The 13,772-nt window shown below is 48.9% G+C and overlaps 1 protein-coding gene across 1 annotated transcript in view; it reads left to right on the forward strand.

Moving 5' to 3' along the window:
• The window catches only part of LOC139269269 (nuclear receptor corepressor 2-like), a 103,223-nt gene that overhangs the window by 56,052 nt on the left and 33,399 nt on the right, over positions 1-13,772 (forward strand). The window contains exons 17-19 of the mRNA XM_070888356.1: positions 6,738-6,943; positions 8,222-8,367; positions 9,739-9,914. Coding sequence (XP_070744457.1) covers positions 6,738-6,943; positions 8,222-8,367; positions 9,739-9,914 — 528 coding nt within the window. The remainder of the gene's footprint in view (positions 1-6,737; positions 6,944-8,221; positions 8,368-9,738; positions 9,915-13,772) is intronic.

Raw genomic sequence — 13,772 nt, forward strand, 5'->3', positions numbered from 1 at the left:
CACTCCTCCCCGACCCACCCTCCCCTACCCCACCCCACCCTCCTCCCCTACCCCACCCTCCCCTCCTCCCTACCCCACCCTCCCTCCGTTCTCCCCTTCCTTCCCCTTGCCTCGTCCTCCTACCCCACCCTTCCCTCCTCCCCTACCCCACCCTCCCTCCTCCCCTACCCCACCCTCCCCTCCTCCCCACCCACCCTCCCCTCCCCTACCCCACCCTTCCCTCCTCCCCTACCCCACCCTTCCCTCCTCCCCTACCCCACCCTCCACTCCTCCCCGACCCCACCCTCCCCTACCCACCCCACCCTCCTCCCTACCCCACCCTTCCCTCCCCTACCCCACCCTTCCCTCCTCCCCTACCCCACCCTCCCCTCCTCCCCTACCCCACCCTTCCCTCCTCCCCTACCCCACCCTCCCCTCCTCCCCTACCCCACCCTTCCCTCCTCCCCTACCCCACCCTCCCCTCCTCCCCTACCCCACCCTTCCCTCCTCCCCTACCCCACCCTCCCCTCCTCCCCTACCCCACCCTTCCCTCCTCCCCTACCCCACCCTCCCCTCCTCCCCTACCCCACCCTTCCCTCCTCCCCCACCCCACCCTCCACTCCTCCCCTACCCCACCCTCCACTCCTCCCCTACCCCACCCTCCACTCCTCCCCTACCCCACCCTCCACTCCTCCCCCACCCCACCCTCCACTCCTCCCCTACCCCATCACACCCTCCCTCCATTCTTCCCTCCCCTACCCCACTTATTTTATATTTCTCCTTTTTTCCCACAACTTCATTTTTGGTTTGTAATCAGTTGTATTGTGAATGATTTGGTGAACGTGTTGGGATTAGATGCTGAGCTGGGAGACAGTGGATTATTTCGGGATTAGATGCTGAGCTGGGAGACAGTGGATTGTTTCGGGATTAGATGCTGAGCTGGGAGACAGTGGATTATTTCGGGATTAGACGCTGAGCTGGGAGACAGTGGATTATTTCGGGATTAGATGCTGAGCTGGGAGACAGTGGATTATTTCGGGATTAGACGCTGAGCTGGGAGACAGTGGATTATTTCGGGATTAGACGCTGAGCTGGGAGACAGTGGATTATTTCGGGATTAGACGCTGAGCTGGGAGACTGGATTATTTCGGGATTAGACGCTGAGCTGGGAGACAGTGGATTATTTCGGGATTAGATGCTGAGCTGGGAGACAGTGGATTATTTCGGGATTAGATGCTGAGCTGGGAGACAGTGGATTATTTCGGGATTAGATGCTGAGCTGGGAGACAGTGGATTATTTCGGGATTAGATGCTGAGCTGGGAGACAGTGGATTATTTCGGGATTAGATGCTGAGCTGGGAGACAGTGGATTATTTCGGGATTAGATGCTGAGCTGGGAGACAGTGGATTATTTCGGGATTAGACGCTGAGCTGGGAGACAGTGGATTATTTTGGGATTAGACGCTGAGCTGGGAGACAGTGGATTATTTCGGGATTAGATGCTGAGCTGGGAGACAGTGGATTATTTCGGGATTAGATGCTGAGCTGGGAGACAGTGGATTATTTCGGGATTAGATGCTGAGCTGGGAGACAGTGGATTATTTTGGGATTAGACGCTGAGCTGGGAGACAGTGGATTATTTCGGGATTAGATGATGAGCTGGGAGACAATGGATTATTTCGGGATTAGATGCTGAGCTGGGAGACAGTGGATTATTTCGGGATTAGATGCTGAGCTGGGAGACAGTGGATTATTTCGGGATTAGACGCTGAGCTGGGAGACAGTGGATTATTTCGGGATTAGATGCTGAGCTGGGAGACAGTGGATTATTTCGGGATTAGATGCTGAGCTGGGAGACAGTGGATTATTTCGGGATTAGACGCTGAGCTGGGAGACAGTGGATTATTTCGGGATTAGACGCTGAGCTGGGAGACAGTGGATTATTTCGGGATTAGACGCTGAGCTGGGAGACAGTGGATTGTTTCGGGATTAGACGCTGAGCTGGGAGACAGTGGATTGTTTGGGGATTAGACGCTGAGCTGGGAGACAGTGGATTATTTCGGGATTAGACGCTGAGCTGGGAGACAGTGGATTATTTCGGGATTAGACGCTGAGCTGGGAGACAGTAGATTATTTCGGGATTAGACGCTGAGCTGGGAGACAGTGGATTATTTCGGGATTAGACGCTGAGCTGGGAGACAGTGGATTATTTCGGGATTAGACGCTGAGCTGGGAGACAGTGGATTATTTCAGATTAGACGCTGAGCTGGGAGACAGTGGATTATTTCGGGATTAGATGCTGAGCTGGGAGACAGTGGATTGTTTCGGGATTAGATGCTGAGCTGGGAGACAGTGGATTGTTTCGGATTAGACGCTGAGCTGGGAGACAGTGGATTATTTCGGGATTAGACGCTGAGCTGGGAGACAGTGGATTATTTCGGGATTAAATACTAAACTAAAAAACAATAAATTATTTCGGAATTAGACGCTGAGCTGGGAGACAGTGGATTATTTCGGGATTAGACGCTGAGCTGGGAGACAGTGGATTATTTCGGGATTAAATACTAAACTAAAAAACAATAAATTATTTCGGAATTAGACGCTGAGCTGGGAGACAGTGGATTGTTTCGGGATTAGATGCTGAGCTGGGAGACAGTGGATTATTTCGGGATTAGATGCTGAGCTGGGAGACAGTGGATTATTTCGGGATTAGACGCTGAGCTGGGAGACAGTGGATTATTTTGGGATTAGACGCTGAGCTGGGAGACAGTGGATTATTTCGGGATTAGACGCTGAGCTGGGAGACAGTGGATTGTTTCGGGATTAGACGCTGAGCTGGGAGACAGTGGATTGTTTCGGGATTAGACGCTGAGCTGGGAGACAGTGGATTGTTTCGGGATTAGACGCTGAGCTGGGAGACAGTGGATTATTTCGGGATTAGACGCTGAGCTGGGAGACAGTGGATTATTTCGGGATTAGATGCTGAGCTGGGAGACAGTGGATTGTTTCGGGATTAGATGCTGAGCTGGGAGACAGTGGATTATTTCGGGATTAGACGCTGAGCTGGGAGACAGTGGATTATTTCGGGATTAGACGCTGAGCTGGGAGACAGTGGATTATTTCGGGATTAGACGCTGAGCTGGGAGACAGTGGATTGTTTCGGGATTAGACGCTGAGCTGGGAGACAGTGGATTGTTTGGGGATTAGACGCTGAGCTGGGAGACAGTGGATTGTTTCGGGATTAGACGCTGAGCTGGGAGACAGTGGATTATTTCGGGATTAGACGCTGAGCTGGGAGACAGTGGATTATTTCGGGATTAGACGCTGAGCTGGGAGACAGTGGATTATTTCGGGATTAGACGCTGAGCTGGGAGACAGTGGATTATTTCGGGATTAGACGCTGAGCTGGGAGACAGTGGATTATTTCAGGATTAGACGCTGAGCTGGGAGACAGTGGATTATTTCGGGATTAGATGCTGAGCTGGGAGACAGTGGATTGTTTCGGGATTAGACGCTGAGCTGGGAGACAGTGGATTGTTTCGGGATTAGACGCTGAGCTGGGAGACAGTGGATTATTTCGGGATTAGACGCTGAGCTGGGAGACAGTGGATTATTTCGGGATTAAATACTAAACTAAAAAACAATAAATTATTTCGGAATTAGACGCTGAGCTGGGAGACAGTGGATTATTTCGGGATTAGACGCTGAGCTGGGAGACAGTGGATTATTTCGGGATTAAATACTAAACTAAAAAACAATAAATTATTTCGGAATTAGACGCTGAGCTGGGAGACAGTGGATTATTTCGGGATTAGATGCTGAGCTGGGAGACAGTGGATTATTTCGGGATTAGATGCTGAGCTGGGAGACAGTGGATTATTTCGGGATTAGACGCTGAGCTGGGAGACAGTGGATTATTTTGGGATTAGACGCTGAGCTGGGAGACAGTGGATTATTTCGGGATTAGACGCTGAGCTGGGAGACAGTGGATTGTTTCGGGATTAGACGCTGAGCTGGGAGACAGTGGATTGTTTCGGGATTAGACGCTGAGCTGGGAGACAGTGGATTATTTCGGGATTAGACGCTGAGCTGGGAGACAGTGGATTATTTCGGGATTAGACGCTGAGCTGGGAGACAGTGGATTATTTCGGGATTAGACGCTGAGCTGGGAGACAGTGGATTATTTCGGGATTAGACGCTGAGCTGGGAGACAGTGGATTATTTCGGGATTAGACGCTGAGCTGGGAGACAGTGGATTATTTCGGGATTAGATGCTGAGCTGGGAGACAGTGGATTATTTCGGGATTAGACGCTGAGCTGGGAGACAGTGGATTATTTCGGGATTAGATGCTGAGCTGGGAGACAGTGGATTATTTCGGGATTAGATGCTGAGCTGGGAAACAGTGGATTATTTCGGGATTAGATGCTGAGCTAGGAAACAGTGGATTATTTCGGGATTAGATGCTGAGCTGGGAAACAGTGGATTATTTCGGGATTAGACGCTGAGCTGGGAGACAGTGGATTATTTCGGGATTAGACGCTGAGCTGGGAGACAGTGGATTGTTTCGGGATTAGACGCTGAGCTGGGAGACAGTGGATTGTTTCGGGATTAGACGCTGAGCTGGGAGACAGTGGATTATTTCGGGATTAGATGCTGAGCTGGGAGACAGTGGATTATTTCGGGATTAGATGCTGAGCTGGGAGACAGTGGATTGTTTCGGGATTAGATGCTGAGCTGGGAGACAGTGGATTATTTCGGGATTAGATGCTGAGCTGGGAGACAGTGGATTATTTCGGGATTAGACGCTGAGCTGGGAGACAGTGGATTATTTCGGGATTAGACGCTGAGCTGGGAGACAGTGGATTATTTCGGGATTAAATACTAAACTAAAAAACAATAAATTATTTCGGAATTAGACGCTGAGCTGGGAGACAGTGGATTGTTTCGGGATTAGATGCTGAGCTGGGAGACAGTGGATTATTTCGGGATTAGACGCTGAGCTGGGAGACAGTGGATTATTTCGGGATTAGATGCTGAGCTGGGAGACAGTGGATTATTTCGGGATTAGATGCTGAGCTGGGAAACAGTGGATTATTTCGGGATTAGATGCTGAGCTGGGAAACAGTGGATTATTTCGGGATTCGACGCTGAGCTGGGAGACAGTGGATTATTTCGGGATTAGATGCTGAGCTGGGAAACAGTGGATTATTTCGGGATTAGATGCTGAGCTGGGAGACAATTGATTATTTCGGGATTAGATGCTGAGCTGGTAGACAATTGATTATTTCGGGATTAGATGCTGAGCTGGGAGACAATTGATTATTTCGGGATTAGACGCTGAGCTGGGAGACAGTGGATTATTTCGGGATTGGATGCTGAGCTGGGAGACAGTGGATTATTTCGGGATTAGACGCTGAGCTGGGAGACAGTGGATTATTTCGGGATTAGACGCTGAGCTGGGAGACAGTGGATTATTTCGGGATTAGACGCTGAGCTGGGAGACAGTGGATTATTTCGGGATTAAATACTAAACTAAAAAACAATAAATTATTTCGGAATTAGACGCTGAGCTGGGAGACAGTGGATTGTTTCGGGATTAGATGCTGAGCTGGGAGACAGTGGATTATTTCGGGATTAGACGCTGAGCTGGGAGACAGTGGATTATTTCGGGATTAGATGCTGAGCTGGGAGACAGTGGATTATTTCGGGATTAGATGCTGAGCTGGGAAACAGTGGATTATTTCGGGATTAGATGCTGAGCTGGGAAACAGTGGATTATTTCGGGATTAGACGCTGAGCTGGGAGACAGTGGATTATTTCGGGATTAGATGCTGAGCTGGGAAACAGTGGATTATTTCGGGATTAGATGCTGAGCTGGGAGACAATTGATTATTTCGGGATTAGATGCTGAGCTGGTAGACAATTGATTATTTCGGGATTAGATGCTGAGCTGGGAGACAATTGATTATTTCGGGATTAGATGCTGAGCTGGGAAACAGTGGATTATTTCGGGATTAGATGCTGAGCTGGGAGACAATTGATTATTTCGGGATTAGATGCTGAGCTGGTAGACAATTGATTATTTCGGGATTAGATGCTGAGATGGGAGACAATTGATTATTTCGGGATTAGATGCTGAGCTGGGAGACAGTGGATTGTTTCGGGATTAGATGCGGAGACAGTGGATTGTTTCGGGATTAGATGCTGAGCTGGGAGACAGTGGATTGTTTCGGGATTAGATGCTGAGCTGGGAGACAGTGGATTGTTTCAGGATTAGATGCTGAGCTGGGAGACAGTGGATTATTTCGGGATTAGATGCAGAGACAGTGGATTGTTTCGGGATTAGATGCTGAGCTGGGAGACAGTGGATTGTTTCGGGATTAGATGCTGAGCTGGGAGACAGTGGATTGTTTCGGGGTTTACTCTCAGCCTGCTGTAGCCTAGAGTCGATTCTGAACGAATTCTCCTCTCTCGGGGCAGGATTGCTTCTGCTTCCTGCAGTGCATCCAGGGCTGCACTGACCCGTCAGTAAAACTGTCCCTGGTTATATTGTGAGCTGGGAATGTGTGCAAAGGTCTGGAATACAGCTGCACAGCACGAAGTAGCAGCGAGTGATGGGTTCCCCACAAGGTTGTGCTGAGGACGGGCAGAATCGTTCAGCTCACTGGGATAAATATTGCGTTTGTTGAAGAATTTCTGAATGTACATTTGGGAAAGTTTCACAGGTGAGAGACTGATTGTCGGTCCGAGCTCGCAGATTTTCGGGAAGTTTACCTAGGGGCACATCTTGTTACAGAACGTCTTGTGATTTATCCCTATCACTCTGCTCCCCAGGTGGTTATAACCCAAACTGTTCTGATGGAATGGAAGCAACAATGCCTGCCGGTTCTCCATCACTGTGTCAGGAGAAAGCGAGCCATCAGCCTCCGGAGACAGAAGCAGAAGTGCGACAAAGATCACAGGGTTGGTACTGACGACAGTCGGTGCACTCTGAGCTGCCTTTAATCATCACTCGGACCAAGAATCGTGGCCAATCCTGGGACAGAAACCTGTTGGGTATATTGGCAGATCCAGGTGTCTCTATTTGACCAGACCAGACTCCATTAACGGGAAGAACCGAGCAGTGCCATGCCAACAGGTTCATGTCCTGCCACCACAGCAAAGGGTCAGCCCCCTAGTGCACCCAGTCTGTGTCCTTCCATCGGGCATTGCCCACGGAGTTCCCACAAACTTATCTCTGACCAAGTGTAAGCTTAAAACTGACTGAACCGATGAGAGATGCAGTCTCCGTTTCTAGAACACGTCCCACAACACTTCGTTATTGTGAAGTGTGGTCCCGGTTGTAATGTGTGAAATGCTGCAGTCAATTAGCACACAGCAAGACTCCACAAACAGTAATCTGATAATAACCAGATAATCTGCTATAGTGGTGCGAGCTGAGGGATAAATATTGGCCGGAACGCCGGAGACAACTCCCCTGCTCTTCGAATAGTGCCACGGGATCTTTTGCATCCACCTGAGAGATCAGACGGTGTAATGTCTCATCCGAAAGACGGCCCCTCCGACAGTGCGGCGCTCCCTCAGTATTGCCCCTCCGACAGTGCGGCACTCCCTCAGTACTGCCCCTCCGACAGTGTGGCGCTCCCTCAGCACTGCCCCTCCGACTGTGCGGCACTCCCTCAGTACTGCCCCTCCGACAGTGTGGCGCTCCCTCAGCACTGCCCCTCCGACTGTGCGGCACTCCCTCAGTACTGCCCCTCTGACAGTGCGGCACTCCCTCAGTACTGCCCCTCCGACAGTGCGGCGCTCCCTCAGTATTGCCCCTCCGACAGTGTGGCGCTCCCTCAGTACTGCCCCTCCGACTGTGCAGCACTCCCTCAGTACTGCCCCTCGGACAGTGCGGCACTCCCTCAGCACTGCCCCTCCGACTGTGCGGCACTCCCTCAGTACTGCCCCTCCGACAGTGTGGCGCTCCCTCAGCACTGCCCCTCCGACTGTGCGGCACTCCCTCAGTACTGCACTAGGAGTGTCAGCCTGGATTGTGCGCTGAAGTCTCTTGAGCCATGGCTGTTAGTTTCCAAGACCCCTTTTACTTGTGTTTTTTGATCTTGTACACACAGCAGATGTGAAATCAAGGCCAGTGTAGTTGCTGAAATGACACATTGTGCACTAATCATTCTCGTTGCTTCGATACGTCCACAGCTGCTGCCTTGTGACTGATGAAGTTTGTTTTGTCTGCAGCCCCTCAGAAAGTCTCTGTATCAGAGAGCCAAACGCAACACGTCCCGGTGGTTCCCGAGAGGACCTTCTCCCCCAGCCAGCAGCCTCAGCTTGTGCCGTTCCCCAAGGGGCAGCAGCGATTCGTCACACTCGCTCAGCACATCGATGCAAGTCAATCATTGGTTCTCTGATCGATCAATCAATCGCTGCGTGTCTCGGGGCGGCCGTGTGTGTCCATGCAATTGTTGCCAGCTGATGTCACGCCTGGGCTAGATATCAGGGACAAGCCTGTGTTCTAGTTAGTGCAGCCAAGGTTCACCAGACTGATTCCCGAGATGGCTGGACTGACATATGAGGAGAGATTGGATCGACTGGGCGGTGTGAGCTGTGAGGGGGACGCTAAGAGGCTGCAGGGTGACTTGGACAGGTTAAGTGAGTGGGCAAATGCATGGCAGATGCAGTATAATGTGGATAAATGTGAGGTTATCCTCTTTGGGGGCAAAAACACGAGATAGAATATTATCTGAATGGTGACAGATTAGGAAAAGTTGAGGTGCAAGAGATCTGGGTGTCATGGTTCATCAGTCATTGAAAGTTGGCATGCAGGTACAGCAGGTGGTGAAGAAGGCAAATGGTATGTTAGCCTTCATAGCTAGGGGATTTGAGTATAGGAGCAGGGAGGTCTTACTGGAGTTGTATAGGGCCTTGGTGAGGCCTCACCTGGAATATTGTGTTCAGTTTTGGTCTCCTAATCTGAGGAAGGACGTTCTTGCTTTTGAGGGAGTGCAGCGAAGGTTCACCAGACTGATTCCCGGGATGCCGGGACTGATAAATGAGGAGAGACTGGATCAACTGGGCCTTTATACATTGAAGTTTAGAAGGATGAGAGGTGATCTCATAGAAACGTGTAAGATTCTGATGGGACGGGACAGGTTAGATGCGGGTAGATTGTTCCCGATGTTGGGGAAAGTCCAGAACCAGGGGACATCGTCTTAGGATAAGGGGTAGGCCTTTAAGTACTGAGATGAGGAGAAACTTCTTCACTCAGAGAGTTGTTAACCTGTGGAATTCCCTGCCGCAGAGAGTTGCTGATGCCAGTTCATTGGATATATTCAAGAGGGAGTTAGATATGGCCCTTACGGCTAAAGGGATCAAAGGGTATGGAGAGAAAGCGGGAATGAAGTACTGAGAGAATGATCAGCCATGATCTTATTGAATGGTGGTGCAGGCTCGAAGGGCCGAATGACCTATTCCTGCACCTATTTTCTGTGTTTCTATGTGACAGGAAGTAACCTTTCCCTAACCTTTACTCACTCTCGGTGACCATTGACTCCACAACTGAGGAAACACTTTCTCCCGATTCACTCCATCGGCATTTTAAAAACTCTGTTCTTGACCTTGTGTGCTCCCTTGGGAATGACTGCAGCATCTGCAGTCACTAGAGTTAGATGGACGACTGTCATTCTATCTGTCTGTCGCCCAGTAGACCAACCAGTCAATGTGTTGTGAACGGGAATCTCAACTTTTGTTTCTGACAGGAGGTGATTATCCAGGATTACACTCGCAACCACCCACAGCAAGTGAGCTGCCAGCCAGGCCTGCAGACTCAGCGATACCCCTTCCAACAGCTCAAGGCATCATCTGGGCTGCACCAGGAGTACACTCACCACTGCAGGATAGTGCCTGAAGCATACGGAGACAAGGGTAACACAAGGTAAGAGAGCCCATCGCCATCGCAAACCCCCCCCACCACAGTCTCTCTCTCTCCCCCACACTCTCTCTCTCTCTCTACCCCCCCCCACCACAGTCTCTCTCTCTCCCCCACACTCTCTCTCTCCCTATCCCCCCACCACAGTCTCTCTCTCTCCCCCACACTCTCTCTCTCTCTTCCCCCCCCCCCCCCCCACACACTCTCTCTCTCTCCCCCTCCCGAGTTCCTCTCTCGCCCTCTCCCCAGTCCCTCTCTCGCCCTCTCCCCAGTCCCTCTCGCCCTCCCCAGTCCCTCTCGCCTTCCCCAGTCGCGGGTGGTTGGGAGGGCTTTAAACTAGCTTGGCAGGGGGATTGGAACCCAGGAGAGGGCTCTGAGCTAGTTAGAGTGGGTGAGAGCGCAGATGAACAGAACCCCAAGAAAGGATGCAAAAGGCAGGAGGCAACAGAGCAGAGTAGCACTGGGGAAAGTGTAAACCACAAGGTGATAGGAAGGGACAATATGTTTGAATATAAAGGGGCTGCAGGAGGGGTCAAAACTAAAAATCATAGTTTAAAAACTGGTATTAAAACACTCTACCTAAACGCACGCAACATTCGAAACAAAGTAAATGAGTTGACGGCACAAATCATTACAAATGGGTATGATTTGGTGGCCATTACAGAAACGTGGTTGCAGGGTGGCCAAGACTGGGAATTAAACATACAGGGGTATCTGATAATTCGGAAAGATAGACAAGAAGGGAAAGGAGGTGGGGTAGCTCTGTTAATAAAGGATGATATCAGGGCAGTTGTGAGAGACGATATTGGCTCTAATGAACAAAATGTTGAATCATTGTGGGTGGAGATTAGAGATAGTAAGGGGAAAAAGTCACTGGTGGGCGTAGTTTATAGGCCCCCAAATAATAACTTCATGGTGGGGCGGACAATAATCAAGGGAATAATGGAGGCATGTGAAAAAGGAACGGCAGTAATCATGGGGGATTTTAACTTACATATCGATTTTTCAAATCAAATCGCACGGGGTAGCCTTGAGGAGGAATTCATAGAATGCATACGGGATTGTTTCTTGGAACAGTATGTTACAGAACCAACAAGAGAGCAAGCTATCTTAGATCTGGTCCTGTATAATGAGACAGGAATAATAAACTATATCCTCGTAAAAGATCCTCTCGGAATGAGTGATCACAGTATGGTTGAATTTGTAATACAGATTGAGGGTGATGAAGCAGTGTCTCAAACGAGCGTACTATGCTTAAACAATGGGGAGTACAGTGGGATGAGGGCAGAGTTGGCTAAAGTAGACTGGAAACACAGACTAAACGGTGGCACAATTGAGGAACAGTGGAAGACTTTTAAGGAGCTCTTTCATAGTGCTCAACAAAAATATATTCCAGTGAAAAAGAAGTGCGGTAAGAGAAGGGATAACAAAACTTGGATAACCAAGGAAATAAAGGAGAGTATCAAATTAAAAACCAATGCGTATAAGGTGGCCAAGATTAGTTGGAAACTAGAAGATTGGGAAAATTTGAAACAACAGCATAAAATGACTAAAAAAGCAATAAAGAAAGGAAAGATAGATTACGAAAGTAAACTTGCGCAAAACATAAAAACAGATAGTAAAAGCTTTTACAGATATATAAAACGGAAGAGAGTGACTAAAGTAAATGTTGGTCCCTTAGAAGATGAGAAGGGGGATTTAATAATGGGAAATGTAGAAATGGCTGAGATCTTAAACAATTATTTTGCTTCGGTCTTCACAGTAGAAGACACAAAAACCATGCCAAAAATTGCTGGTCACGGGAATGTGGGAAGGGAGGACCTTGAGATAATCACTATCACTAGTGGGGTAGTGCTGGACAGGCTAATGGGACTCAAGGTAGACAAGTCCCCTGGTCCTGATGAAATGCATCCCAGGGTATTAAAAGAGATGGCGGAAGTTATAGCAGATGCATTTGTTATAATCTACCAAAATTCTCTGGACTCTGGGGAGGTACCAGCGGATTGGAAAGCAGCTAATGTAACGCCTCTGTTTAAAAAAGGGGGCAGACAAAAGGCAGGTAACTATAGGCCGGTTAGTTTAACATCTGTAGTGGGGAAAATGCTTGAAGCTATCATTAAGGAAGAAATAGCGGGACATCTAGATAGGAATAGTGCAATCAAGCAGACGCAGCATGGATTCATGAAGGGGAAATCATGTTTAACTAATTTACTGGAATTCTTTGAGGATATAACGAGCATGGTGGATAGAGGTGTACCGATGGATGTGGTGTATTTAGATTTCCAAAAGGCATTCGATAAGGTGCCACACAAAAGGTTACTGCAGAAGATAAAGGTACGCGGAGTCAGAGGAAATGTATTAGCATGGATCGAGAATTGGCTGGCTAACAGAAAGCAGAGAGTCGGGATAAATGGGTCCTTTTCGGGTTGGAAATCGGTGGTTAGTGGTGTGCCACAGGGATCGGTTCTGGGACCACATCTGTTTACAATATACATAGATGACCTGGAAGAGGGGACAGAGTGTAGTGTAACAAAATTTGCAGATGAGACAAAGATTAGTGGAAAAGCGGGTTGTGTCGAGGACACAGAGAGGCTGCAAAGAGATTTAGATAGGTTCAGCGAAAGGGCTAAGGTTTGGCAGATGGAATACAATGTCGGAAAATGTGAGGTCATCCACCTTGGGGAAAAAAAACAGTAAAAGGGAATATTATTTGAATGAGGAGAAATTACAACATGCTGCGGTGCAGAGGGACCTGGTGTCCTTGTGCATGAAACTCTTTTTGGAGTTTATCTGAAAACATAAAACATTAATCCGTGCCATCCGACCTGGATGACACACCAGACATTTACAAGGCCCTTTTTTCCTTTTTTGTGGGTTTTTTTTGTGTTTTTTTTTTGGGGGGGCATTAAAATCACATTTTTTTCTTTTTTTTTACCCCCAGTGCCCCCTATAAAAGGGGAGGGGGACACTAAAAGCACCGGCAATTAAAACAAATTAAACTTTAAAATGTAAAATCAATTTAAAATTTGGTTGCCGGGCGTGATGATGCACTCCAAAAGTTAGTTTGCAGGTGCAGCAGGTAATCAGGAAGGCGAATGGAATGTTGGCCTTCATTGCGAGAGGGATGGAGTACAAAAGCAGGGAGGTCCTGTTGCAACTGTACTGGGTATTGGTGAGGCCGCACCTGGAGTACTGCATGCAGTTTTGGTCACCTTACTTAAGGAAGGATATACTGGCTTTGCAGGGGGTACAGAGACGATTCACTAGGCTGATTTCGGAGATGAGGAGGTTACCTTATGATGATAGATTGAGTAGACTGGGTCTTTACTCGTTGGAGTTCAGAAGGATGAGGGGTGATCTTATAGAAACATTTAAAATAATGAAAGGGATAGACAAGATAGAGGCAGAGAGGTTGTTTCCACTGGTCGGGGAGACTAGAACTAGGGGGCACAGCCTCAAAATACGGGGGAGCCAATTTAAAACCGAGTTGAGAAGGAATTTCTTCTCCCAGAGGGTTGTGAATCTGTGGAATTCTCTGCCCAGGGAAGCAGTTGAGGCTAGCTCATTGAATGTATTCAAGTCACAGATAGATAGATTTTTAACCAATAAGGGAATTAAGGTTTACGGGGAGAGGGCGGGTAAGTGGAGCTGAGTCCACGGCCAGATCAGCCATGATCTTGTTGAATGGCGGAGCAGGCTCGAGGGGCTAGATGGCCTACTCCTGTTCCTAATTCTTATGTTCTTATGTCCCCCTCACCCTCCCCAGTCTCCCTCTCTTTCCCCCCACACTATCTTTCTCTCTCGCCCCCTCCCCAGTCCCTCTCTCTCCACCTCCCCAGTCTCTCTCTCTCCTCCCCCACAGTC

Source organism: Pristiophorus japonicus, chromosome 8 (assembly GCF_044704955.1).
Source record: "Pristiophorus japonicus isolate sPriJap1 chromosome 8, sPriJap1.hap1, whole genome shotgun sequence".
Classification (NCBI taxonomy): domain Eukaryota; kingdom Metazoa; phylum Chordata; class Chondrichthyes; family Pristiophoridae; genus Pristiophorus; species Pristiophorus japonicus.